At 41.0% G+C, this 26563-nt stretch overlaps 3 protein-coding genes across 5 annotated transcripts; all 3 read left to right on the forward strand.

The window, feature by feature from the left end:
* The first annotated feature begins 1432 nt into the window (after nt 1-1432).
* LOC121786933 (calmodulin-binding protein 60 B-like) lies at nt 1433-14749 on the forward strand. The gene is made up of 7 exons (XM_042185525.1): nt 1433-1533; nt 1743-1791; nt 1860-1912; nt 1986-2419; nt 2496-2656; nt 3110-3238; nt 14516-14749. Exons 1-7 carry the CDS (start codon nt 1529-1531, stop codon nt 14747-14749), a joined length of 1065 nt encoding a protein of 354 aa, XP_042041459.1. The 5' UTR covers nt 1433-1528.
* A 4960-nt stretch (nt 14750-19709) lies between these two features.
* Nucleotides 19710-23421, forward strand: LOC121787957 (calmodulin-binding protein 60 A-like). 3 transcript variants are annotated; one of them, XM_042186802.1, is made up of 9 exons: nt 19713-19909; nt 20461-20584; nt 20940-20995; nt 21116-21585; nt 21703-21866; nt 22074-22274; nt 22355-22649; nt 22727-22797; nt 22874-23421. In XM_042186802.1, exons 1-9 carry the CDS (start codon nt 19842-19844, stop codon nt 23258-23260), a joined length of 1836 nt encoding a protein of 611 aa, XP_042042736.1. In that variant the 5' UTR covers nt 19713-19841; the 3' UTR covers nt 23261-23421. The 3 variants fall into 3 exon arrangements, with proteins under 3 accessions (XP_042042738.1, XP_042042736.1, XP_042042737.1); XM_042186804.1 differs by lacking the exon at nt 22074-22274 and having other exon boundaries at nt 19710-19909; XM_042186803.1 differs by having other exon boundaries at nt 19804-20818.
* Nucleotides 23422-24478: 1057 nt separating this feature from the next.
* On the forward strand, nt 24479-26229 carry LOC121786367 (LIM domain-containing protein WLIM1-like). Its single transcript, XM_042184983.1, has 4 exons — nt 24479-24790; nt 25375-25471; nt 25558-25679; nt 25749-26229. The coding sequence occupies exons 1-4, from the start codon at nt 24653-24655 to the stop codon at nt 26019-26021; spliced, it is 630 nt and encodes a 209-aa protein (XP_042040917.1). The 5' UTR covers nt 24479-24652; the 3' UTR covers nt 26022-26229.
* The last annotated feature ends 334 nt before the right edge of the window (nt 26230-26563 follow it).

Genomic DNA, 26563 nt, shown 5'->3' on the forward strand with positions numbered 1-26563 from the left:
GATACAAGACCACAATTCGGCTTAAAAATCAAGCACTTCGTCTGAAACGAACTGCAACAAAAGTCCGATTCTCGCGATAAAACTTGCCTGAATTAGGACAAGGGAAAGTCCGATCCACGCGATAAAACTCGCCGAATTAGGACAAGGGAAAGTCCGATCCCCAAATTAGGACAACGGAAAGTCCGATCCGAGCGATAAAACTCGCCAAATTAGGACACAAGCTTAGTCCGGTCAAAGATGTTTATTTCATCAGACCGAGGACAAACATCAACTTACCCCGTACCATTATCCAGGATGCCGAAGTGATTCACTTCGCTCTTCGGGGGGGGTAGTGATGGAGTACGTACTAAACAAGCCAGCACAAAGCCCGAGAAAGAGTATTAGTTCGGCATGACTAAAGAGTTCGGCTAAGAGTTCAGTTCGGCAAAAGCCAACCAATCAAGCTCTGCCCTCAGGTCGGCATCAAGCTCTACTCTCAGCATCGGCAAAAGCTGCTCGGCAATACCGAACTGGGAGACACGATCTATCTAGTGGTGGACCCATGCAGGCTCTCAGTTCTCCACGACATCCACGACATAATTACTGATGATGTAAGCCACCGCCTAATTAGTGGCCATGCAGGATCTCATGACCTCCGTGACCTCCACGACTTAGGGTGGTGATGCAAGCCACGATCTCAGTTCTATATATAAACGGAACTTAGATCCGATAGTGGATTCATCAACTCTAGAGAGAAAATATCATATAGCAAGCTTGTATTTGTAAGCTGTAGAAAACAGATCAAGCAATACAACTCTGCTCTCTTTTCTTCCCGTGGACGTAGATTTACCTCAGTAAATCGAACCACGTAAATCTCTGTGTTGTGATCTCTACTTTCCTGCATTCACTGCCACCAAAAATTCGCGGATTCATCATAGAGGAAATTGCAATTCCACATTCAATACTAACATAGAATTTTAAGTATTCAGATGCTCAATAGTTTATGTAACAAAGAAAGATTAAAAAAATTACAAAAAAAAGGAACTTGAAATTTTCTAGTTTGTATATATATCATATTTAATTTAGTCTATTTAATTTGAAATGGATAATTAGATTGCCTTTATTATTGATACTATACAACTAGCATGTGTTTTAATCAGTAGATCACATGGGAATAAAGGGCAGAGAACTGGATTTTCTTGTATTTATATTATTATGCTTGAGAATATTCATCTTTTTAAATTAGGACTTTAGGAGTACTATTTTTATTAACTTAAGAAGCTGCCCTGCATTTGTATTTAAATTAGGTCAATATTGAGGTTGCTCTTGCTGCCCTGCATTTTGACTTAAGAAGCTGCTGCGAAGCTCTGATCACTTGACATTTCTTTTGCGTACTATATAATTCCAAAAATTTAACACAACCGTCACCAACTCACCATAATTAGATTGCAATTCTAATCATTTCTTGATTTTGCCATACTTTGCCACATATTTTTGCAGGAAATGAGGCTGTTATTTCTAGGAAAGTGCAAAATCTAGATTTGACCAAATGTGGTACGATTTCGGGGCTACTATATTTATTTACAAAAGTTTCATGCTATCTATTTACAAAAGTATCACGCTGTGGCTACTATTTATTGAAACAAAAATTATAACTCCATATACAGTAAAGTTTCATGCTATTAAACCTTTTGCTATTTTGATCTCATCATATATATTATGATGAGCGAGCTTGATTTTGATCTCATTTGATTTTTACGCAGGGGTGTTCAAGCCATGTTAATACCAATGGAAGATCAATATATGAAAATTGTGAGTATATAAACAATCTGAATTGTCTATTTATATATGTATCATTTGTCTTAATCACTGCTGCACAGGTGGAAGAGGAATTCGAGCTGGCCAAAAGAAGGATAGATGCCAGAATGATGGGGTGAGAGGAAATACAGTAATCTTTTTTTTCTTGATCAAGATTCATTACTGAATATCCTTTATTTGATTTTCAGCTGTTCGAAAGATGCGAGCACGATGAAGCTGGAGTTTAGGAACAGGATTGCTCGAATGATCTTGACCGGAGAGGAGATCAAAGGAGAAGGATATGTTCCTATTGAGGTGGCTCTTGTTGATGATGTGACAAGAGATGTTGTAGTTGATGAACTGGAGGCCTCTGCGAATATCGACTTCTATCTTCTCAATGTTTGTGAAGCTGGAGAATCGATAGTCCCTCAAGAGGAAGGTAAAAAGCCTATTCTTGCAGCAGGAAATGTACCTCTGCAGCTGCACAGAGGCGTTGCTAAAATCAACAACCTTAAGATCAGAAACTGCGCCACCAAGATTAAGCCACCGGTGTTCAAGCTAGGCGCTAGGGTTGTTGGTGCTTCTGTTCGAGTCAAGGAAGCCACGACAGATGCCTTCGCCCTCAAAGATTTTCGCCAAAAATGTAGTAATTCTCCTTCATTCTTATTCATAGTCTAATGTGTTTAATGACTAATGACACTTATTTTGATGATCTTCAGATTTCAAGAAGCACAGGAATCCATCTCTATCTGATCAAGTGTCGCGATTGGTGTTCATTCGCAGAGGTGGTAAGATCAACGAACGTCTTCAAGACAATAACATCTACACCGTGGAGGATTTTCTGATTCGACTTCTCATAGATCCTCAAAGCCTCAAGAGTGTAACTTTTTCTCTTTTTCTCGAGTATTATACTATAAATAGTTGATATAAATAACTCATATTGAGTAATCTCCATATGCCAAATCAATCACCTCCATCGAACTAAGAACGTTCTCCTAATCATCTGAGGTTCGATATAAAGCTTTGTAGTTTGCAGTCCAAAGCTGATCTTGCCTTTCTACCGGAGCTAGGAATTTGTAGAGAGGGGGGCAAATTTTTATACGAAGGAATTTTAAGTATTTTTGAGGAGAGGCATTTAGTAAGAGATTGAATGAAATAAAATTTATAATAGGTAATATATATACATGTGTTGGAAAATGAGGACCCCACCTAGGCATAATGTAGATTCGCCCATGTCTACCACTAGGCATGATTATTTGCAAAAAGGGCTTCAAATAGGTATGTACATATATATATATGTGTGTGTATAACTTAGTTTGTTGGTTTATTGTAGATTGTGAAGACCCAAGCCAAGAAGTGGAAGGCAATTGTCAACAATGCTCAAGTGATGGGGTACGTACTAAACAAGCCCAATAGCAGTGACGGCCCATCAGCCCAAAGCCCAAGGAAGAGTATCAGTTCGGCATTACCAAAGAGTTCGGCCCCAGCCTACAGCTCGGTAAAAGCCGACCAATCAAGCTCTACTCTCAGATTGGCAAAAGCTGCTCGGCAATAGCTCAGCAGTTCGGTCCCCAAGGAAGAGTATCAGTTCGGCATTACCAAAGAGTTCGGCCCCAGCCTACAGCTCGGTAAAAGCCGACCAATCAAGCTCTACTCTCAGATTGGCAAAAGCTGCTCGGCAATAGTTCAGCAGTTCGGTCTCATTATTCGACCGAACTGGGAGATAGTGGTGTCAACTCATGCAGGATCTCTTGCAGGATAGCGGACCAAACAAAGAGATAGTGGACCCATGCAGGATCTCATGACCTCCACGACATCCACGACATAATTACTGATGATGTAAGCCACGACCTACTTAGTGGTGATGTAAGCCACGACCTAGTTAGTGGTGATGTAAGCCACGACCTAGTTAGTGGTGATGTAAGCCACGACCTAGTTAGTGGTGATGCAAGCCACGATCTTAGTTCAATGTATAAATAGAACTTAGATCAGATAGAGAAAGCGCTCTAGACATCAAATATCATATAGCAAGTCTGTATTTGTAAGCTGGTAAACCAGATCAAGCAATACAATCTTGCCCTCCTTTCTTCCCGTGGACGTAGATTTACCTCAGTAAATCGAACCACGTAATTCCTTGTGTCGTGATCTATATTTATTACCTGCATTTACTACCATCAAAAATTCGCCCAGCCATCACTGGCGCCGTCTGTGGGAAACAGAGAACCAAATTTGTGATAAAGCGAATTTTTGACCCTTTTTCCACCCCAAAAAAAAAAAATGCATACCAGATCACATAACACCCATAATACCGTTCGTGATAACCCTGAGGAAGCTAGTCCAGCCCGCAGGTCTGGAAAACAGCCTCGGGAGAAATCTACTTCCAGTTCTCACGGAGAAGGAACAAGCCGCTCAAAGACTCATCGCCCCGAGTCTTCCCAGCAGCCCGATTTGAACGAGGCTGTCAAGTTGTTTTTGGCCGAGAAGCAGGAAGAGTTCTTAATTTTCCTGCAAAAGGGCCAAAAGCCGGAGACGAAAACGGTGGATTCTCCCTCCTCATCCAGACATGAAAGTCACTACCGCAGTAGTGCCGTGTCTTCCAGGAAGAAGAATCCTCAACCCCGACATGTTCCTGTTCCTCCTCGGTACCGGAATCACAGGAGAACTCCATCTCCTCCATACCGAAGAGATGTCGGGTTCGCCATGTACGGAGCATTGAAGACTCCGTTCTCGGACGATATCACCCGAACTCCCTTGCCACAGAACTACCGAACTCCGTCGATGACTTATGACGGGTTAGTGAATCCTCATGACTTCCTGGGACGCTATCAGTATAACATGGCGAACCAAGGTCTCAATGAGGTCCATATGTGCAAGCTGTTTCCCGAGCTGCTTATCGGGAACGCAAGAAGGTGGTTCGATAGCCTCCCCCAAGGCAGCATTAGATCTTACCGAGATCTAATGGATGCTTTCCACAGGAGGTTCTTTCAGAAAGCGGAAGCCAGAATCACTTCGGCTCAGCTGCTTTCTATACGTCAAAGTCGCGACGAAAAGATCAGCGACTTTATGACGAGATTCCACGAGGAATGCCTACAAGTAGATGATCTCAATGATCTACTTGTCATTTCGGCATTCCAAAATGGAATCCTGCCCGGAGCTCTCTACAGAAAGCTCGTGGAATGCAGTCCGCAAACAGCTCAAGAGATGTGGGACATTGCGGACCAGTTCTCCCGTGCCGATGAGGCAGACCGTCGCAAACGGTCTTTAGACAGCTCATCCCGAGGAGACAGGAGGAAGCCCGATCATAGCGATCAGGGACATCCTCGCCGAACTCCTTTTGGCGATCAGGGACATCCTCGCCGAACTCCTTTTGAAAGGATTCAAAGGACTCCGGTGCAAGACCGATTGGGGCCACGTCTCAATCCCGAGAAGCCGCCCGCTCAGTTCGTACCATTGAACAAGTCGAGAGCGGAAATTTTCGAACTGCATTCCGATATGTTCGAAAAACCAAAGCGGATGACGAAATCGGCCGCGCGTCGACCTCAGGATCAATATTGCTCCTTCCATCAAGACCACGGTCACGATACCGAGGAGTGCCGACATTTGGCTGCAGGTATTGATGCTCTTGTGAAAGCAGGGACGTTAAAAAAATACCAAAGCAAGCAGCCGAAAAAGAACAAAAAGCAGAGAGGTGCAAACTGCGCTCCTCAGGATCTGAAAAAGCAACAGGACCCCGAAGACGATGACGAGCTGCAATATGATGGAGTAATCCTGACTATTGATGCTCTCCCTGCCGGGAAGACTAAATCGTCCCTGAAGTCAGAGCGCAGAGGCTTCAATCGAGAGGAGCCAACGCATAAAAGGCTGAAGCAGGACGAAGTGATTACATTTTCAGATGCAGATCCCGTCCCGGCCATCTCTCCTCATCAAGACGCTATTGTCATCCAAGCCGGAGTGGCAAACAAACTGATCCACAGAGTGTTTGTGGATACCGGAGCGTCAGTCAGCATTCTTTTTAAAGAATGTTTCGATAAACTAGAAGTGGATCCAGCTCGGCTCAGTCCGGCTCCACTTCCTCTGAAAAGTTTCGCCCAGGAGGACACCCGCCCTGAAGGTATTATCAGCCTTCCGATCACGGTGGGAAAAGCGCCTACAAGCTCCAGTACGATGATCGAGTTCTTTGTGGTAAAAGCTCGGTCCCCGTACAACATCATCTTGGGAAGAGACTGGCTCAACGCAGTTCGGGCCGTTTGCTCTACTTATCACCTCACCATCAAGATTCCCACTAAAGGTGGGATAGCGGTCATCCAAGGTGATCAAAAGAGAGCAAAAGAGTGTCTGCAGATTGCGCTTAAAAGTGCCGAGCAATCAGATCGGCATCATCAAGCATAGCAATCACAGCAGCCGGAGTCTGAGGCAAGCGAAATGACCGAAGTCACACCAGAGTCGAACTCAATGACCGTTCAGTTATACGAAGATGATCCATCCAGAACGGTCAAGATCGGTTTCGCGGGAACGCCTCTACTCCGGGAAAAGACCATCCAGCTCCTCAAGGAGTACAAAGATGTCTTTGCATGGTCTCCGTTGGACATGACCGGAGTACCCCCTGAGGTAATCACTCATCGGTTAAATATTGATCCTTCAGTCCGGCCTATAAAACAGAAGCAAAGACTCTTTGCGGCAGAAAGAAATCAAGTCATCCATGACGAAGTCCGCCAATTATTGAAAGCGGATGTATTATTCGAGGTGAAATATCCTTCTTGGGTGGCCAATCCTGTGATGATCAAGAAAAAAGAAGGAGGATGGCGGATGTGCATAGATTTTACCGATCTAAACAAGCAATGTCCTAAAGATTGCTATCCCCTTCCGAACATAGATAAAAAAGTAGAAGCTTTGATCGGCTTCGAAATTTTCTGTTTTCTTGATTTATACAAAGGCTACCACCAAGTTTTAATGGATGAGAATGATGCTTCAAAAACGGCTTTCATTACTGACTTCGGCATCTTTGCTTATAAAAAGATGCCATTCGGTTTAAAGAATGCCGGAGCCACATATCAAAGGATGGTAGATAAGCTTTTTCGGCATTTGATAGGAAAAGAGGTTGAAGTGTATGTTGACGACATAGTCGTCAAAAGCAGAAGCACTTCGGAGTACGAAGACAACCTCAAATCCACCCTCGACGTGCTCAAAAAAGCCAACCTCAAACTCAATCCCCAAAAATGTACCTTTTTGGTAGATTCGGGAAAGTTTCTGGGTTGTTGGGTTTCAAAGGACGGACTCAAGGCAAATCCCTCAAAAGTTCAAGTTGTTCAGAACATGGCGATGCCGAAGTCCATACATGATGTGCAAAGGCTAACTGGATGTCTAGCCGCACTGAATAGATTCCTTTCCCAAGCAGCCGAAAAGCAACTGCCGTTCTTCAAAGTGTTGAAAAAGGCACCAAAGTTTGAGTGGGGAGCCGAGCAGAAAAAGGCTTTTGACGAGCTCAAAAGTTATTTAGCCAAGCTTCCAATTCTCTCTGCCCCAACCGATGCCGAAGTGATATTCTTATACTTAGCGGCATCAGATCAAACCATTAGCGCGGTGCTTGTACGAGAAGAAGGCCTAAAGCAGCTTCCCATCTACTTTACAAGCCGAGCATTAAGAGGTCCAGAAACAAGGTATCAACCTCTGGAAAAAATTGCTCTGGCATTAGTAAATGCAGCAAGGAGACTGCGGCCATACTTCTATGCTCACAAGGTATGCGTCTTAACCGATCTACCACTTCGGCAAGTTTTGACCAAGCCAGAAGCATCAGGCAGAATCGCCAAATGGGCCATAGAGTTGGGAGAACACTCAATCGAATACCTACCTCGGAAAGCCATCAAGGGACAAGCCTTGGCAGATTTTCTTACAGAGGCAAAGTTCGATCAAGTAATCCCTGTCATTGCCGAACAGAAAAATTCTGCCAATACCGAACTAGCACAGCCCCTGGAATCCGAAGTAGAGCCGCCGGATTGCTGGAGCGGATTCGTAGATGGAGCTTCGAATAAAACGGGAAGTGGAGCTGGTATTCTACTTATCGCTCCCGACGGACACGAGGTAACTTATTCACTTCGGTTCTTATTCCCAACTACTAATAACGAAGCCGAATACGAAGCCCTCCTTGCCAGACTTCACTTAGCGCAAAGTCTATTTGTCAAATCTCTCAAAATCCATTGTGATTCACAAGTCATAGTGAATCACATGCTGGGTACAAGTGAAGCCCGAGATGAGAGGATGAAAAAATACTTGGACAAAGCGCAAAGCATTAGCCGAAGTTTCTCTTATTTTCGGATAATCCGCATTCCCAGAGCGGAAAACAGCCGAGCAGATACTTTAAGTAAGTTAGCCTCATATCCGAGCTCAAAGGTGGAGGAATTACTACACCGAAGCATTGATGAAACTGAGGTACATTCAGTAACCAGCTCGCCGAACTGGATGACGCCGATCTTACAGTATCTAGATCAAGGACAACTGCCCGAGGATAAGAGAGAAGCTCGGAAAATCACATGCCGAGCACTTCGGTATGAACTTCATGAAGGAGTCCTATACAGAAAGTCCTACCTTCAACCGTTATTGCGATGTGTAGGACCAGAAGAGACGGACTACATCCTTAGAGAAGTTCATGAAGGATCTTGCGGTAGCCACATCGGAGCTAGAGCTCTAGCTAAAAAAGTTCTGAGATGGGGATATTATTGGCCAACTTTGGTACAAGAAGCAGTGCAGCTCGTCAAGACATGTACGAAGTGCCAAATCCATGCAAATATCCCAAGGATGCCGCAGACCGATCTATGTGCTATGCAAAGCCCTTGGCCTTTTATGCAATGGGGCATAGACATAGTAGGACCACTACCACAAGCTCCTCGGCAAATGAAATTCCTTATCGTTGCCGTGGATTACTTCACGAAGTGGGTGGAGGCTGAACCATTAGCTACGATAACGAGCTCGAAGGCATTGGATTTCGTCTGGAAGAACATAGTGTGCCGATTTGGCATACCCCACATCCTCATTTCGGATAATGGGACTCAGTTCACCGACAAGACATTCAAGAATTGGTGCCAAGAGCTGAATATTCAACAGCGGTTCACTTCGGTCTCCCACCCACAAGCAAACGGACAAACGGAGGTAACAAACCGTATCTTGGTGAAAGGGTTAAAAGCTCGGTTAGAACAAGCCAAAGGACAATGGGTAGAAAATCTCCCTCAAGTCCTATGGTCCTACCGAACTACACCAAAAACCTCCAACGGTGAAACTCCGTACAGTCTGGTGTACGGCACTGAAGCCGTGATTCCGGTTGAGATCGGCGTACCCAGTCCCCGAACTCTAAATTTCTCCTCAGAAATGAATGATGACGGACTGAGAGCCGAACTAGATCTGGCCGAAGAAAGAAGAGAATTGGCCTGCATAAAAGCAGCCAAGTACAAGGAGCAAGTAGCCCGGTATTATAACCAAAGGGTGAAAAAGCTGCAATTTCAAGTGGGAGATCTCGTCTTGAGAAACAACGAAGTAAGCCGAGCAGAAAAGCTGGGCAAACTCGAACCCACATGGGAAGGTCCATATCGGGTGTCAGAAGTCCTCGGCAAAGGGTCTTACAAATTGACTCACGTGTCAGGAGAACAAGTACCCCGAACATGGCACGTTTCCAACCTTAAGAAGTTCCATTTGTAAGAGACAGTCCGGTCAGTCAGTCTTGTGTCTAGTTCGGTCCTAGAGGTATGTGCTTTCTTTGTTTTTTTTACTTGTTCTTTGTGCTTGTTTTATAAAAGTTTAAAATCTTGTTCGTCCTTTTTATTTGTCTATGTGCGTTTTGTCTGTCTATGTGCGTGTCGTCTCTTACAAATGTTACTGAAGTATCTTGTTCTTCGAAGGCTGATCCCCTTTTTAGAACATGTATAAGCCAACGATTGTGAGTCCAAGCTTCTAAGGAGGATACAAGACCACAATTCAGCTTAAGAAATAAGCAGTTCGTCTGAAACGAACTGCAACAAAGGGAAAGTCCGATCCACGCGATAAAACTCGCCGAATTAGGACAAGGGAAAGTCCGATCCACGCGATAAAACTCGCCGAATTAGGACAAGGGAAAGTCCGATCCCCAAATTAGGACAAGGGAAAGTCCGATCCGAGCGATAAAACTCGCCAAATTAGGACACAAGCTTAGTCCGGTCAAAGAAATTTACTTCATAAGACCAAAGACGAGTCCGGTCAAAGAAGTTTACTTCATAAGACCAAAGACGAGTCCGGTCAAAGAAGTTTATTTCATAAGACCGAGGACCAAGTCCGGTCAAAGAAGTTTACTTCATAAGACCGAGGACGAGCACGATGAAATTTTTTCGCTGAGCTGTAAATACGCAGTGATAGAAGCGAAATGAAAATTTCATTTATTAAATCTTGTTCGGCATATAATTCTGCTGCCCTACAAGAAGGCGTTACGCCATTACAAAGGACTATTCTACTGTCCCTGGTTGCTAAAGTTGAGCCATCTATTCACAAAATCCTCGTGAAGCCGAGTTCGGTCATTCCGGGCAGCTGAAGAATAAGCAGGTCGACGAGATGCTCTAATCGACCTACCGCCTCTTCCCTGAGCCCGGGAAGCTCTGGCACCTCGGCGGCGAAGAGTCTCTTCACGAAGCATTTGTTGATCTTGCTCACTCATAATCACAGCTCCTCTACGAACTTCAGTCCGTCCTCGTCTTGACGTTTCCGGTTGCTCCTGAGTCCGTTCTCGTCTTGACGTTTCCGGTTGCTCCTGAGTTCGTTGCTGATTTGGAGTAGGATTTTGAGCAAGTGAATCAGAGGTTTGAGCTGGAGTGCGAGCATCTGTTGGCGGGAAATGCCTAAGGAATCTCTCGATTGAAGGACGCCGGGAAAGAACGATGTCGTACCGAGAAGCCCAGCGCCGCAATGATTTCACAACTTGTTGGCAAGCCGAGCTCTCCAGCGCATTGTTCCTCCGGAGTACATGAAGCTCCTCCCACAGTTCGTCAACTTGATTCTGAACTTCAGATATGCTCATTCCCCCGCGTCCGCAGATGAAATCCTCATACGCAGTCCTCTCAGCGACGGCAGTATTCAGCTCGGCCTCCAGATCTTTCTTTTCGGACTCTAAGTCCTTATTGTCGGCCTCCAGCTTCACTAAACAAGCCAAGAGTTCGTCATTCTTCATCTGGTCAGCTATGGCTTTTTTCTCAGCTTCGTCTAAAGCGGAAGAGTACAGCCGCTTCCAGTGAAGTACCTCCAGCTCCTTAAGAGTTAAGAATACAAAGATGCTATGTCAGTTCGGCATTTCATTTTACCGAGCAGGTAGTAAACCACAACAGGAGTAAAAGAGAGTACGAAAAGCTATACGAAGACACAAGTGTAGAAAGAAGAATTTTTTCATTCATAAGAAAATTTTTTTTTTTTTTTTTTTTACACAAGGAGGGCTTCAAGGCCATTTTACAAGAAGGAAGAAACTAAACTAAGAGAAGGGAGACGAAATCATACTCCGCCAGCTTCGTCTCCGGCTCCTCGGTGAGGTTCAGCTTCCTTCTCCTTGTCTGCCTCAGCTTCAGCCTCGGCCTCCCTGCTCCCCCCAGCCTGCTCGGTGCCCCCATCACCGATCAGCAGCACCTCTTGCTCGGCCTGCCTGTCTCCAGTCTGCTGATCAAGCTGCTCGGTCTCACCCTCTCCGTGGAAAATTGGAGCGGGTGAAACTGGCCCTAAGGAGGCAAAGATAGCCTCCATATTCTCGTCCCGGTCAGCTCGGCAACTACGAACTCGGTCAGCAGAAAGCAAGACCGAGGACGAAGCAAGCTCCTCAAGGAGCGGCAGACTCTGGAGACGAGCTGCTATCTCTCGGCCGTACAGCGGCAGGACGACTTCGGGCCCCTGCTCGGCATTATCGGTCATCAGTTTCAGCAGATCACCGACAAAGGCCGAAAATTGATTGCTCAGAAAGAGTTTCTCCGCGAAAGCACGGAGAACCTCCCCTTGGGCAACCACGGCGGCAGCATCCCTCCGTTTCGTCTGCTCTCGCTGTATGACGAGCTGGTTTTTGGCAAACTGGGCTTCATCCTGGGCCGAGATCCTAGCAGCTCTGGCCTTCTCAAAGTCTGCCTTAGCCTGTTCGGCCTGGTGACGAGCAGCCGCCAACTTCCTCTGCATCTCAGCATAGTCGCTGGACGCTTTAGAGAGTTCGACCGCGACGAGCTTGCTGAGCATGCTATTCCTCTGAAAATGGAAAAAGGAAAGAGTCAACAGAGGGGCCACCAAAAAAAACATAGGAAAGAAGCAAAGCCAAAGAATCAAGAAGAGAAGTTACCTCGGCAAAGTCCGTTGGCCATGCAAAAGGCTCACAGACATGCTCCGAAGGGGGCGCCAAGACGATGTCTCTCTCCGGCGCTCTTGGGGGCTTCTGGGTCTTCCCCTTCCTCTTTGCCGAAGTGGACTCCGGCTCTTTTGGATCCGAAGAAGAGGTCTTCTGCCTCTTCGGATTCTTCTCGGCATCAGGCGCCGAGCTGGTAGCCTTCTGTTTCTCCGGCTCCTTAAGCTCGGAGGATTTGCGGCTAATCTTATTTAGCATGTTCACTGCCAAAAAGCAAGAAAGCAAGGTTAGTTTTCGCCACAAAAGCAGTAAGGCACAAAAAAGAATTCCTCACCCTCGGTCTCTTCGTCCGAAGACGAGGAGTCGAACACGAAGTCGCCCTTGACGAGCTCAGACTCCAGGTACTGCTTCCTAATCATAGGAATCTTATTGAGCTCGCCCTCGAGCTCGTCCAACGGTTCTAACCGAGGATGAGGAATCACGGACTTCGGCCCTCTCCAGGGAAAGCCCGGAGCCGCTGTCCTATTATAAAAAAAGAAGCGATGTTGCCACTTTGGCCACTTGGTTTTGCAGAAGGCCCTAAAAGGCTGTAAAGGGATCAAGTAAAACCAAGATCCTTTTCTCTTAAACTGGAAGAAATTAAGGATTGCCCTCAGAGACAGATCCTTATCTAACCTACGCAGTTCGGCAGCAAAGGCCGATAAGTGCCTCCAAGAGTTCGGAGTCACCTGACCTAAAGGGAGTTGAAAAAAATCAAGCAGCTCTACAAAGGCAGGGGGAAGAGGGAAACGAAGCCCGCATTCCAAGCCGGCTTCATAAACGGTGGCGTAACCCTCCGGCGGCGAGTCAGCCCTATGAAGGTCGTCGGGAATCGCAACCTTCCCCCCAGGAAAAAAATATTTTTCGTGTAGGGATATCACAGTATCCTTACTCAAGATGCTGTGAAAATACTCTACGGTCTTCTCCCCGGATTCTTTCCGGCTAGAAGACCCCTTATCCCCTTTCCTACCGCTACCTGACTCAGAAGAAGAAGAAGAAGACATAGTTCTTACTCTTTGAAAGTCTGAAGAAATTCTGAAGAAATTCTTGAAAGCGGAAGGAAATTTTTACGCGAAAGAGAGAGAATGCAGAAGAAGCAATAGCAAAAGTGTTCAAATGATGAAGAAAGGACGTATTTATCAGATTCGGAGAAGATTTCAAAATCATCGCACCGTTTCGAATCCCACCTTTTCAGGATTCAACGGCCGGATTTTACTGTCGCATTTAATGCAGTCACGCGCAAGGCACGTCCCCTGACGTCAGCCTTCCCCGTACCTTTATCCAGAATGCCGAAGTGACTCGCTTCGCCGAAGTGATTCACTTCGCTTTTCGGGGGGGGGTAGTGATGGGGTACGTACTAAACAAGCCCAATAGCAGTGACGGCCCATCAGCCCAAAGCCCAAGGAAGAGTATCAGTTCGGCATTACCAAAGAGTTCGGCCCCAGCCTACAGCTCGGTAAAAGCCGACCAATCAAGCTCTACTCTCAGATTGGCAAAAGCTGCTCGGCAATAGCTCAGCAGTTCGGTCCCCAAGGAAGAGTATCAGTTCGGCATTACCAAAGAGTTCGGCCCCAGCCTACAGCTCGGTAAAAGCCGACCAATCAAGCTCTACTCTCAGATTGGCAAAAGCTGCTCGGCAATAGTTCAGCAGTTCGGTCTCATTATTCGACCGAACTGGGAGATAGTGGTGTCAACTCATGCAGGATCTCTTGCAGGATAGCGGACCAAACAAAGAGATAGTGGACCCATGCAGGATCTCATGACCTCCACGACATCCACGACATAATTACTGATGATGTAAGCCACGACCTACTTAGTGGTGATGTAAGCCACGACCTAGTTAGTGGTGATGTAAGCCACGACCTAGTTAGTGGTGATGTAAGCCACGACCTAGTTAGTGGTGATGCAAGCCACGATCTTAGTTCAATGTATAAATAGAACTTAGATCAGATAGAGAAGGCGCTCTAGACATCAAATATCATATAGCAAGTCTGTATTTGTAAGCTGGTAAACCAGATCAAGCAATACAATCTTGCCCTCCTTTCTTCCCGTGGACGTAGATTTACCTCAGTAAATCGAACCACGTAATTCCTTGTGTCGTGATCTATATTTATTACCTGCATTTACTACCATCAAAAATTCGCCCAGCCATCATCAAGCATGCCTAGTCAGTGAAAGGGTGTACTGTTACATAGATCCGAAGCAGAAGACAGGTGTCGCCTTCAACATTCTTGGACGCGTGCAAGGATTATGTTCGGGCAGCCACTACTCTCAGATAAGCACGCTGTCTGAAAAACAGAAGGCATATTTCATACAATCTGAGTATCCTATTTTGAGCATATTGAGTAAGTCTTTCTTACTAAATCTGTTGAATAACAGGTTGATGCTGAGAAACTGTTAGCCTCAGCTTACCAAAACTGGAACGAGGTGAAGGCCTTGGATGTCCAGAATTCTGTCCAACAGCATTTACATGAGTTAACTGAAATGGTGGGTGGATCGACCTCAGCAATGAACTCGTGCGGGGAAGATGTTGTTGGATCCATGGATGATGAAATAGACGCTGTATATGATGCTGCGATGCAAAGCCCTCACGACTGGCCTTGGAGTCTTTGAAGGCTTGAGGAGCGAGTCGAATGGTGATGAGCCTCGGATCGTTGTTGGTAGTGGCAATTCACCAAGAATGTTGAGATAAGTGGTGTGTGTATCCAAATAGTTGTCTCTGAGGAGAAGAGTGGCCTTGTTGCATCTTACCTCGACTTAACCACACCTATCCAAATGGTTTGCCCATTATTAATGGAGTAACGGATTTATAAGCTGAACACTTTTTTTTTCAAATCAAGTTAGAAAAATGTCACGACCGCCCTTACTAAGTATAGTGAAAACGGGGGAAACGTGACGAGGGGAGGGACTAAGGAGCAGGGAAGAAGAAGGGAAAAACAATGAAAGACGACAATAAAGGACGACATTTAATATGAAAACTCAAATAAACCTCCAAAAGAAATATTAATAAGCAGCGGGTTAATATCCCAAGGTAAATAATGTCATAACATAGTGTGGGGAAAAATGAAAGACTTTATCAAGAACGGTTCGAAACAAGGCAATGGAAAAACAAGTATCAAAGGAGAGTCATAAGATGACACCCATGTATGAAGACACGACGCATCCGGGAATTCCTAAAGCTCACTCAACATCCATCGCAACATCCCGCTCAACCTGCAAAATTTTAAAAAGAAATGCAGGGCTGAGTACTTGTTGTACTCAATGGGCTCATGCCGAAAACATTTTATAACAGTTATGTCATCCAAACCAGTGAACTCGAGTTTTACATGTAGTTAAGAAATATCATCGAGAACACAAAAACATTTTCATAGTCTGGCCAGACAAAACAATCTCCCAACTTTCTCATCAATCAATCAAACAATCACATCTTCTTACCATAGTGCGACGAAAGTGTGGCCACACCACGAGACCGGCCGACTTGCAAGGACGGCTCACGATCCCCTCTGTGTACACAGCCTGATAGGGTTTGCGGCCCTACTCAGACCCGAGTTCGCTTATCATAGCCCTATAGCCTAATGGAGTGAACTCACAAACTAGGCATCAAGCACAATCTCAACATAGCCCTATAGCCTAACGGAACAAGCTCAAACGAGCTAGGCATCAGACAACAATCTCAACATCAAAACAATCACTGCATGACATAACACTTTAAACCACTCTTATAGCTCCACAATGATACTTTGGAAACGTAAAAGAGTTTAGTAAAGAAAGCCCACCTCGATTGCTTACAAACACGGTTAACAACTTTATTGAAATCCTTGCTCTTCGTACCCACGTACGCACAACAACCCTTATCAACATCATAACCACATAATACAACACAATCAGCCTTCCATCAATACAATTTATCATGCATGTCCTATCGTTCCTTTCATCGTTTTCTTAAATTGCACATCCCAAACGTTCACCAACATAAGAAAACACCCCATAGTATACCTCAACGTATAACACATAACCACTCCATAAGATACGTTCCTTAATCACACATGCATCATGTAATTCATTCAAACTTGACCACATGTATTATTTTAACATGACAGAAATCTGGCAGAACTGCGCAGTCGTTTTGTAAAAATCATTAAAAATCCATCCGACCTCCGATGGGGCTGAAATTTTACCACAACACGGTAGACACATCAAAGATCATCCAGTTAAAATTTCACATCAAAATCACATCTTTAGGTCGGTAAAATCAAAAATGAAACTCACTGGACGAGAATACAAATTCTGATAGAACTGCGCAGTTAACTTTAAAAATTCATTAAAAATTCATATTTCGTCAAAAGAGGCTAAAATTTATACACAACACAGAAGACATCTCAAATTTTACTCAGTTAAAAATTCGTGCCAAAATACGATCGTTTGGTCAGTCAAACACACGTCGGAATCCACTGTCCAAACACCACAGTTTTCAGGTTTCACAATTTCAAAATTAGGGTTTCTTCCTCATTTATCCAAACACAATTTTTCATGCTTCTAACACATAATCATGCTTCAAAAAGATCTCACAACCATGTTCTCATATATTCACATAGTATTCACCAACGAATCATCCACAAACTCATTCATACACATCAATAAACGCATATAAAAATACTTTCTCATGCAACCATCAATTCCAACCGATTAATTTTTAGATCTACGATTTCTACACTCGCTATATGCATGAGAGGTTCAAAAACTATGGATTCAAAGGTAATAATGAGAAGGATGAATCAAAGAATACCTTTCTCTTGAAAAACAATCTGTAGAAACAACGAATGGCTCGATTCTTCAATGATTCTTGAGTTTCCAACTCCAAACCGAAGCAAGATTGGAGAATTTGTGAAGGATTGGTGGAGAAGGAGAAGGAGAAAGGGAAAAACGTGTGGGAGAGAGGAGAGGGAGAGAAAAATGCGTTGAAATAATGGGGCTAGGGTTTGGGTTTCTCTCTTTTTTATTGGCTAGGATTAAACCCACACTTAAAAAAAACAAATAAAAAAATGTGAAAGAATTATAGAGGAAAAAGGAAATAGGTGTGTACTTAGGGAGTAAGCAAAGGAATATTTAAATCCACAATTAAAATAGGAATGAGATTTAAATTTGGTAAGATATGTAAGATTTAATTGGATTTTAATTCAAGGAATGAGACAAATACCAATTAAATCCAAAAAATAATTCCTTCTCCTATTTACAAGGAGAAATCGAAAATCTCAAGGGATGGCCAAGGGGTCGAAAATCATGTAGAATAGCATAGGGATAATTTGGCTCGGATTTAATTTGGATAAATCTCCCAAAGCAATTAATTAAATCCGAGAAGAAAATATTGTTTCCAATATATAGGGGGCGTGAAAATTTCAAATAAAATGGCTAGAATGATTATGCATTATCCCATTTAATTTAATTCACACATTGGAAGCTTAATCACATTAACTCACATAACTCACAACTAATTTCACACATAATTAACTCAAACGCAAAGAGACTCAATTTCCACAAAAGAAATTCTCATTCAACGTCCACATTAATTAAAATAAAATAGTCATCAAATAAAAAAAATCACAAATTTTCGGGGTGTTACAAAAATAATGGGCCAAAATATTAAAATAATACTCCTTCCGTCCCGGACTACTTGCACTTATTTCCTTTCTGGGCGTCCCAAGTTATTTGCACTCTTTCCATTTTTAGTAAAAATTATCACCTACAGCCGCAATTGTTGACTTTGCTATACACTCATTCCTTAATCTCCGTGCCGAAAAGGAAATGTGCGAGTAGTCTGGGACGGAGGGAGTAATAATAATAATAATAATAATAATAATAATAATAATAATAATAATAATAATAATAATAATAATAATAATAATAATAATAATAATAATAATAATAATAATCCACATTATATATGCACTTTTTCCACACGCTGTTGATTACATTAACACAACATTTTCGTTATATGGCAGTTGGTGAGAAGCCAATCATAACAGTACAGAAAAGATACTTCCAATAACGAATTTTTGCTATTTATCAAAAGCCAATCACATCGTCTTATTTTATCTGCGCCCCAAATTTAAGGGCACGCGTTTACGAGCGCGTGAATCAATTACTCGTACGGTGGCGTGTATTAATTTTTAAATTCATTTACATAATGGATGGCCCCGATTGGCTGAAATGGTCAAACTTTTCGGCAATGTAGTTTTATACTGTCCACCAAAAATATGACATATTGTCAATGATACAGTTTTAATGTCAAATTGATAAAGTAAGAGAGAAGGGAAAAAAGTAAGAGAAAAGTAATGTTAGTGGAATGTGAGATCCATATTATTAGTAAGAGAGAAGAGAAAAAAGTGAGAGAAAAATTATTGAAAACTTTCATTTTTTAAATGTGCTCTATTTTTCGTAGACAACCAACAATGGTAAATGTGCTCTATTTTTTGTGGACGGAGGGAGTATTTCATTTGTCCTATTATAAGTGAAAAGTTTTCCTATTTATGTTATCTCACTAAAAATGAAATATTTCTAAAAATGGAAACAACATTCTCTATTTTTTATTCTCTTTTACTTTACTTTCTCTTCATTAACTCACAAAGCAACACTACATAAAATTCCGTACCGAAAACTAAATGGAGTATTTCATATTTAATGGGACGGAGGGAGTATAATCTTTCCATCCCATAAAAGATGTCTCATTCTTTGGAAGACACGAAATTTTATACAGCTTTATGTTGTGTGTTAAATAGAGAGAGTAAAGTAAGAGATAGTGAATAAAGTACAGATAAATGTATTTCCAATTTTAGTAATGAGTCATCTTTGTTGAGAAAATCTAAAGAAGAAAGTGAATAATCTTCAGTGGGATGGAGTGAGTATTACTTATGTCCGCCCCATAATAAGAATCACATTTCACTTTTATCAGAAATGGTAAGTATGTCCCACATTCCACTAAGTCACATCACTCACATTTATTTTAAAATTAATAAAAAAAAATTGAACAAGTCATATTCCACTAACTTTTCCAACCCATTATTCTTTACATTTCTTAAAAATTTTTTTAAGTAATTATCTATTTATATATACTATTTCGATCAAGTAATTGGGTTTGTATGGAAATTTTTTTCAACATATTACAATATTTTTAATAAAATATTTAGCTTACTAAATAGATACTACACCTTAGTTCAGCCTAAATTAATGATATTGTCATATTGACAAGATAAAGCTGTTACACCGTGATGATTAAATTCAATAAGCTTCCATTTAGGGGTTTGATTGGATTTTTGCTATTCAAATTCAATAAAGCTGTACTATAGTTTTCTTTTTAAAGTTACTACAACTTCATCCGTTCCATATTAATAGAGTTATTTTGCTATATTAAGAAGTTTTAACTTAGTTTTGAGTTATTTCTATTTTTGATTCTTACTTTATTCACCGTATATTTCACACATTAAACTAAAAAAAATGTCTCCATTAGCAAAGGAGAAGGAAGTAATTCATAAATTTACTGCCAAATGAAGTAAAATTATAGATATGCCTCAACAATTCCAATGTAGTCGAGTGTGTAGGTAGATGTATCACTCAATTTACGCGTTTTGGCCGCCACTTTCCGATATGTATAAATACTTCCAAGATAAAAGCCATTTGTTGTCAGTAGTTGCCAATTTTGTGGAGAGAGATGAGGAGTGATGAAAATGGTGCTTCATCAGAGCAGCTTGGGCAAGCTCTTGATCAAATCGTTAGAAGGTATAAGTCGATTCTGAGAAAAAATTCCTCTTTGATTTGGGTGTTTCTTGCTGATTTACTTCTGCTTACTTCATTTCTTCTTTTTTTGTGAAGTTGATTTATGAATTCAGAACTTACATGAGCTTGTGTTTTTATCTGTATATAGCCGTTGACTTACCTTTTGCTTTGCTCCGAATCTTCAATTTATGGATTCTTGATCTTAATTTAGTAGTACCATTGTGTGTGTGTTTCTTTTCTTGCTTTGTTTTTGAATTGTAGCATTTGGGCTCAGCTTATTAAAGGTTAATTGTTGTTATCATCACTTTTAGAATTTAGACTAAATTCCCTTTTGCTTTTTAGTTTCCCCTTCTGTTATGTTTAGATATTATTCCAACTTTCTGATTCATCATACTTTTGAGGATCTAAAAGAACCTCATGTGGATTCTGATGCTGCCCAATTTTGGTAAATAGAAAGCTGGAAGTTGCCATAATTGGGAATCTTTCATCTCTTCATTCTTGATCATATTGTTACTTTTTTTTTTTTTTTTGCTCGGCTACTCCCTTTATGATAGGATAATGGAGAAACAGATTAAACCTATGGTGTTACCAATGGTTAGACAACAAGTAAGGTCAATGGTCGTCACTATCGTTCAACAAGAGGTAGTACCTGTTGTTGAGGATCTAATTCGTAAAGTGGTGAGTTTCGCATCTTCTTTTCCGTGTCTGTTTAGTGCTATGTTTCCATTTTGTAAGAGGATGTCTGAACATCATGAATTGGTTATTATGTTATAAAAAGATATCACTTCACGAGAGTCGGCTTAACTTAACCCTTAGCCTAGCTTGAGTTACGTCTCAAACTTCGCCCAATGTCTTTTTTGCATTAGATAGCTAAAGTTGAGATTCATGAATCAGAGCCTATTGTACTTCAAGGTATAGATAGCTTTCTTGAAATCTTCAAGTTGTTATGAAGCTCAATGTTTTTCAGTCTTCGGTAATTTATCATGGTTAATCGGAGAACTAAGGCTATTTTGTTCAATATTCTTTGTTTTAGATAAAAGAGGCTCTTCAAGAGCATGTTGAAGAGAGGCCTTCGAATGGAGGGACACGGTGAGAATTACGATATTGGTTATCTCTTATATTCCGATCAACAGCGCTGACAAGATCAAGAAAAAGGCCCATATTTGTGGTTGATAACGAATTCTTGTATCGTTTCCTATGTGTTCATAGGAATGACTTGCCAGAGGAAAGGAGTTTACAGCTGAAGTTCGTATATGATACAGTATCCAATACTGTGACAGGCGAGGAGCTTAAAGGGATAAATGACAAATGGCTGAAGTTGGTTCTGGTTGATTCAGGCGGGAATACCGTGACCTGTGGCTGCGGATCTGATGCAAAGGTGGAGATACTACTTCTTGACGTAAATGAAAATGGCGGTGAAGATAACATGAGTCTTGAAAATTTCGATAGACGCATCATTCAAACGGGAGAAAAGAAGAAGCCTCACTTTGCTAAAAGTGTCCATATATCTCTCAAGGAAGGCGTTGCAGATTTGAATGGTCTCAAACTGGGACATGACAAAGACCGGATCAAGAAGTATAGCTGCAGGCTTGGGGCGAGGATCGCGCAGAACCTTGACAGAACTACAGTGCTTGAGGCGTGGACCGCACCATTTACGGTCATAGATAAGCATGACAAATGTAAGTCTTCCTCACAACAAGTAATAACTGTTTCATCTATAGATTTATGTAAAGATCAAGGCATTAAAATTTACTCTTAAAGAAGATATCCATATAACAGCTGGTTTCCTTTTGCAGACAATGACAAACATCCTTGTCCATCTCTTTCTTCTGAGGTCTGGAGATTGGATGGAATCGGCAGGAATGGCAACCCATGTGGTCGCCTGAAAAAGGAAAGCATCAAGACTGTGCAGGATTTTTTGTTTTGGTTCCATGTCAATCCTGAGAAGCTCCAAGAAAAAGTAATAGTCCTCGTCTACTCTTTATACGCGTTCGATTTACCAAGTGTTGTCATCATATTTTGCTTGTTTGTCGCCTGTGCTATTGTTTTGGCTTTAGAATTGAAATATATGCAAACAACAATCTTCACACTTAGAGGGCATTCGATATTAAAAAAACTGCTCGTATATATGGCATGAGAAATATAAATCTTTGTAATATGCGTACAGATATTATGTGTTGGTGATTGCAAATGGAAGACAATAGTCAGTCATGCTCAGAAATGCAACATTGATTGTAAAAGGATGTTTTCTCACAAATCTTCAACTGAACCTCAAACCTGTGTTATTTATGATGCTGTGGGAAAACTCAAGGGTGGTATTATCGAGTCCCACTTTGTTCCAATTGATGATATGCCTTCTGATGAAAAGGTGGTGCCCTTTTTGTGATTAGCTTTCTTTGTGCAACTGTGGTAATATCTCCTACTAATGAATTGTTGATTCCTAAATAGGATCGTGCACGTGAGTTACTCAGATATGTGTTAGAGGAACCGTCTGCATTTGTAGAACGATACGACGACTTCTTGGAAGATGAAGGGTCCCTTTTAAAGAAGTTTCCATACAGATCATTGCAGCACAGTGTTCTCACCGTTTCTGAAGATATGAATGAAAATCATACTTCATCGTCTCAGAGCATCATCGCTGCTAATAACTCGTATGCTTGTGGGCCTTCCGGCTCTCTTGGATCAATAGAAATGGGAGAGCTATCCAACTCTCGCGCCTTTTCTACTGATCTTCATACATTAGGTCAGATCTCACTGCATCTTATAACTAGTGTGTGCCACAAGTAGTTAGATCTTTAATCTAAAGTTGATGAATTCCAGATTACGAGACTCCATTATGTTTCGAGAACAATTCTTCACCAATAAATACGCTGCTCTCCGGAAACGACAAGGTATGCCTTGAGATAAGCTCCCTATTTTCAACATCATGAGTCATGACTGATGATCAGTTGATCTCCGTGTATGCAGCACACGGCCGAGATGGGTGGAGGGTCGAGCAGTGGACGCTCAAATGCCTCGTTTCAAAGTGCAAGGGGGCAGTGGGTTGACGAGGAGGAGCCCTACTATCCTGCCCCTCTCAGCCCAGAACCCATGCTTCCCGACGTCAACAGTCACAACGTTACTGGCGGCCAGTGGTTTGAAGATGAGCCCAATGGTCCTGGCTCTCTCAGCCCAGACCCCATGCAGCTTTACGACGAGCACGTTGACATCCACAGCGCCCATGTCCATGGAGACGAGACGTGTGGTGCTGATCGTCCCAAGACGTTGAAGAAATTGTCGAGGCTATTGTCCTCGTTTAGCAGATTGGTGTCTGGAGATGCTGGTCCTAGCTGCAAGAAGGGGAGAGTTGATTAACCATGTAGATAGAAGCAACTCCCACTTTCATGCTCACAGACTTAAAATTCATATTTTTTTATTTGCATTCGTGTTGCCATTTGAGTATATGTGGTCTCATTCAAAACTAGTCTGTGTACCTGCTTTGGCAATCAATGGAAATGTTCTCTGTTTTGTGGATAGTTTCTTGGTTAGATGGTCTATTTTATCCTCTATCGTTTAAAGCAATTACTCGAAAAAGTCATAATTTTTAGGTGTGATTAAAATGCATTGGTTGAAAAAGTCATAAATTATTGAAAATCCCATTAAGCTAAACTCTTTTTCTCTCCTACATGCCATTAAGCTAAGCCCTCGACTTTTAATCATATGAAAGTGATTAAAGAAATTATACTATATACTTTAAATTTCTGGCTTCGTTTTTCTTTAAGTCAAAATAGGCTTTTATCAGCCTATATTTATAAAGAATCAGATGGTTTTCCGAGAGACCAAATAGTTGGTAGATGATCTTTGTAAAATATCAAAAGGTATGATAAAAAGCAAAAGAGAAGAATTTGATTTTAGGTATCTAGAATAAAAAAGTGAATTTTTTATCAACCGTATTAGTGGCCACTGACTAATTATCATTTTGAAATCTCTTAAACCAGAGGCGTCAATTATCAACCAAAAAAAGTTCTTCATTTAAAATTGAAAAGGTCATAGTATAGAGACAAATGTCCTTATCATAATCGAACAATACCTTTTTTGTTAATTTTGATTCAATGTGAAAATCTTTCGATTATCTGAGAATCTAATCAAAATATATTGTGATTTTAAAATCCAAAGCTTATTTATTACTATTATATATACTCTGTATTCAAAATTTACATTATTAATTTTAGAATTTACTTGAATCTAAGATCACGTATTAAAATAAGAATTCAAAAAAGAAATCAACCAATAGTTTTGATATTTCACTATATTGATTTTTTGAATAACTGTATTCAATTAAATTTGATTTATCACTATCCAAAATAGCATATCATATAAATACATTAATTAAGATTTAAAAACCATTCTTCTTAAAAAATTCAATATGATTAGATAAATAAATAAATATATTCAAATCACTAATCATTCTTACAGAAACGCTTTCCTCGTTGACAGCTATAATAATTTGAAAATTTTCTGACCTGTACATCCATATTCTATCTCTCCCTCTCTAAATATTTTTAAGTATATAACTCAAATGAGACATCAAAGAGATCATATAAAAAGAGGGAGGGAGAGAGAGAGAGGGGTAGATTGAGAATTTTGAAGAAATTCATTTCTCTGAATTCTGGTATTCTTTTGGATTTCTTTGTGGGGTGCTACTACTACAAGCATCAAGATCAAGAAATTTGGATAGATTAAGATATTTGAACTAAATCAAGAAATATGGTTAGTTATGGAGGGACAACACAGAAATGCAAGGTGTGTGAAAAAAAAGTGTATTTGGTGGAAGAACTCACTGCTGACAGCAAGGTCTATCACAAGGTCTGTTTTAGATGTCACCACTGCAAAGGAACCCTCAAGGTTTGATTTTTTTCACACCCTTTTGCTGTTTTTCCATTAATTATTTAAACAATCATATATTCTTTTTATTGGTGTGTAACAAAGTTGGTTTTTTTGAAACCCTTCTGATGTTTTATGTATCATAACTCATGCTTGATTTATTCAAGAATTGTTTTTTGATAAACCATGATCTCAAAGATTGTAACTTTACTTGATTTTTTTACATTTAAGTGATCAAGTTGTTGCAATTTGGTTATATGTATAAAACTCTTAAAAAATCTACATCTGATTCTGTTGTCTGAATATCAGTAACTTGATTTTGCATATCCAAAGCAGCATGTTACTAATATCTGTCCAGCTGTTCAAATTAAGGTTAATTAAATGGTGCACCCCTAAATCAGATATTTGGATAAAATGACATATGTGGAAATTTAATGAGATTCATGTTTTTGGGTAGCTGGATTGAGCATAATTAAGGCACTTGGAAAAATATGGAAGATAGAATTCAAATAGCATCTTAGCTTCCTTTTGTGTATTTGGTATTGCCTTCTCATTACAGTGCAAAATCCTTCAGTGTTTTTATGTCTGTTCTCTCTCGTTCTCAGCTGAGTAATTACTCGTCGTACGAAGGCGTTGTGTACTGCAAGCCTCATTTCGATCAGCTATTCAAGATGACTGGCAGCTTGAATAAGAGCTTTGAAGGTAATCAAGCCCATTTCAAGTTCATTTCCACATCCAAAAATAAAATATTTGAATGATACTTAACATTGTTTGCTTCTCTTTTACAGGAACTCCAAGAACTGCTATAGCTGACAGATCTATTGAGCTGAACACCAAAATGTCAAGTTTGTTTTCAGGAACTCAAGATAAATGCATTGCTTGTGACAAGAAAGTATACCCTCTCGAAAAGGTATTGTTATCATTTATCAATGGCTTTCATCCAACAAATGTTGATGGATTTATGTGTCATGTTTTGTAGGTAGCAGTTGATGAGAAGCTGTACCACAAGGCTTGTTTCAAGTGCAGCCACGGCGGGTGTGTGATAAGCCCTTCCAACTACGTTGCACACGAGCAGCGCCTCTACTGCAGGCATCACCACTCGCAGCTGGTCAAGCTGAAGGGAAACTTCAGCAAACTGGACAGATACGATCCATCTACCGTGGTAAATGGGACGCAACCAAGCTTGCTTCACGACGTCGTCCAGACTGAAGCTACATTGGTACTGGCCTTAGATCAAGAAATTCTTCCGTGAGGAGGCATTTGCTTGTGGTTTTGTGCATTATATCCTACAAATTTTTCTTAGTAAGAATTGGTTTCTTGTGTGGGATTCTTGTTGCATTGCCCTCTACTTGGATCTCAGAGTTTGTTTCGACTACATTAAATAGTTCGCTAATAGACTAATGGATAAGTAATCCATCCATTCACATAAATAAATAAATATCATAAGCGTTTGGAATCCATATTATGCGAGGAGATATTGCTTTTATCAATTCAAATTGAAGAATGATGGAGTATAATAATCGGTCAATTTCTGAGGTCGTATCCATAGTTAGCACATTCATGACACTTAAGTTTGCACCTTCATGTATTTCTTTTATGTTTGTCTAATTTTAATTACTACAGTACTATATTTATTAATTAAACTCATATACGATTTAGTTATAAAAGATTTTTATTAAAATAAGAATGATACAACTAAAATTGAAAATTACATCAAAATGATAGATTACATAATTAAAACTGAAATTTACATAATTAAAATCTCAAGATTTCATGATTGAATTGAATTTTCGA

This window comes from Salvia splendens, chromosome 22, assembly GCF_004379255.2.
Source record: "Salvia splendens isolate huo1 chromosome 22, SspV2, whole genome shotgun sequence".
Taxonomy (NCBI): Eukaryota; Viridiplantae; Streptophyta; class Magnoliopsida; order Lamiales; family Lamiaceae; genus Salvia; species Salvia splendens.

What these genes read in the sequence shown, in the direction of transcription:
- LOC121786933 (XM_042185525.1), top strand. An exon ending in ATAGATGCCAGAATGATGGG is followed by an intron (nt 1,913 to 1,985) that starts GTGAGAGGAAAT and finishes TTTGATTTTCAG; the next exon opens with CTGTTCGAAAGATGCGAGCA. An exon ending in ATCCTCAAAGCCTCAAGAGT is followed by an intron (nt 2,657 to 3,109) that starts GTAACTTTTTCT and finishes GGTTTATTGTAG; the next exon opens with ATTGTGAAGACCCAAGCCAA.
- LOC121787957 (XM_042186802.1), top strand. Translation starts at nt 19,842, where the DNA reads ATGAGGAGTGATGAAAATGGTGCTTCATCAGAGCAGCTTGGGCAAGCT. An exon ending in CTGAGAAGCTCCAAGAAAAA is followed by an intron (nt 21,867 to 22,073) that starts GTAATAGTCCTC and finishes ATATGCGTACAG; the next exon opens with ATATTATGTGTTGGTGATTG. An exon ending in TACTGATCTTCATACATTAG is followed by an intron (nt 22,650 to 22,726) that starts GTCAGATCTCAC and finishes GATGAATTCCAG; the next exon opens with ATTACGAGACTCCATTATGT.
- LOC121786367 (XM_042184983.1), top strand. Translation starts at nt 24,653, where the DNA reads ATGGTTAGTTATGGAGGGACAACACAGAAATGCAAGGTGTGTGAAAAA. An exon ending in ACTGCAAAGGAACCCTCAAG is followed by an intron (nt 24,791 to 25,374) that starts GTTTGATTTTTT and finishes TCTCGTTCTCAG; the next exon opens with CTGAGTAATTACTCGTCGTA. An exon ending in AAGTATACCCTCTCGAAAAG is followed by an intron (nt 25,680 to 25,748) that starts GTATTGTTATCA and finishes CATGTTTTGTAG; the next exon opens with GTAGCAGTTGATGAGAAGCT.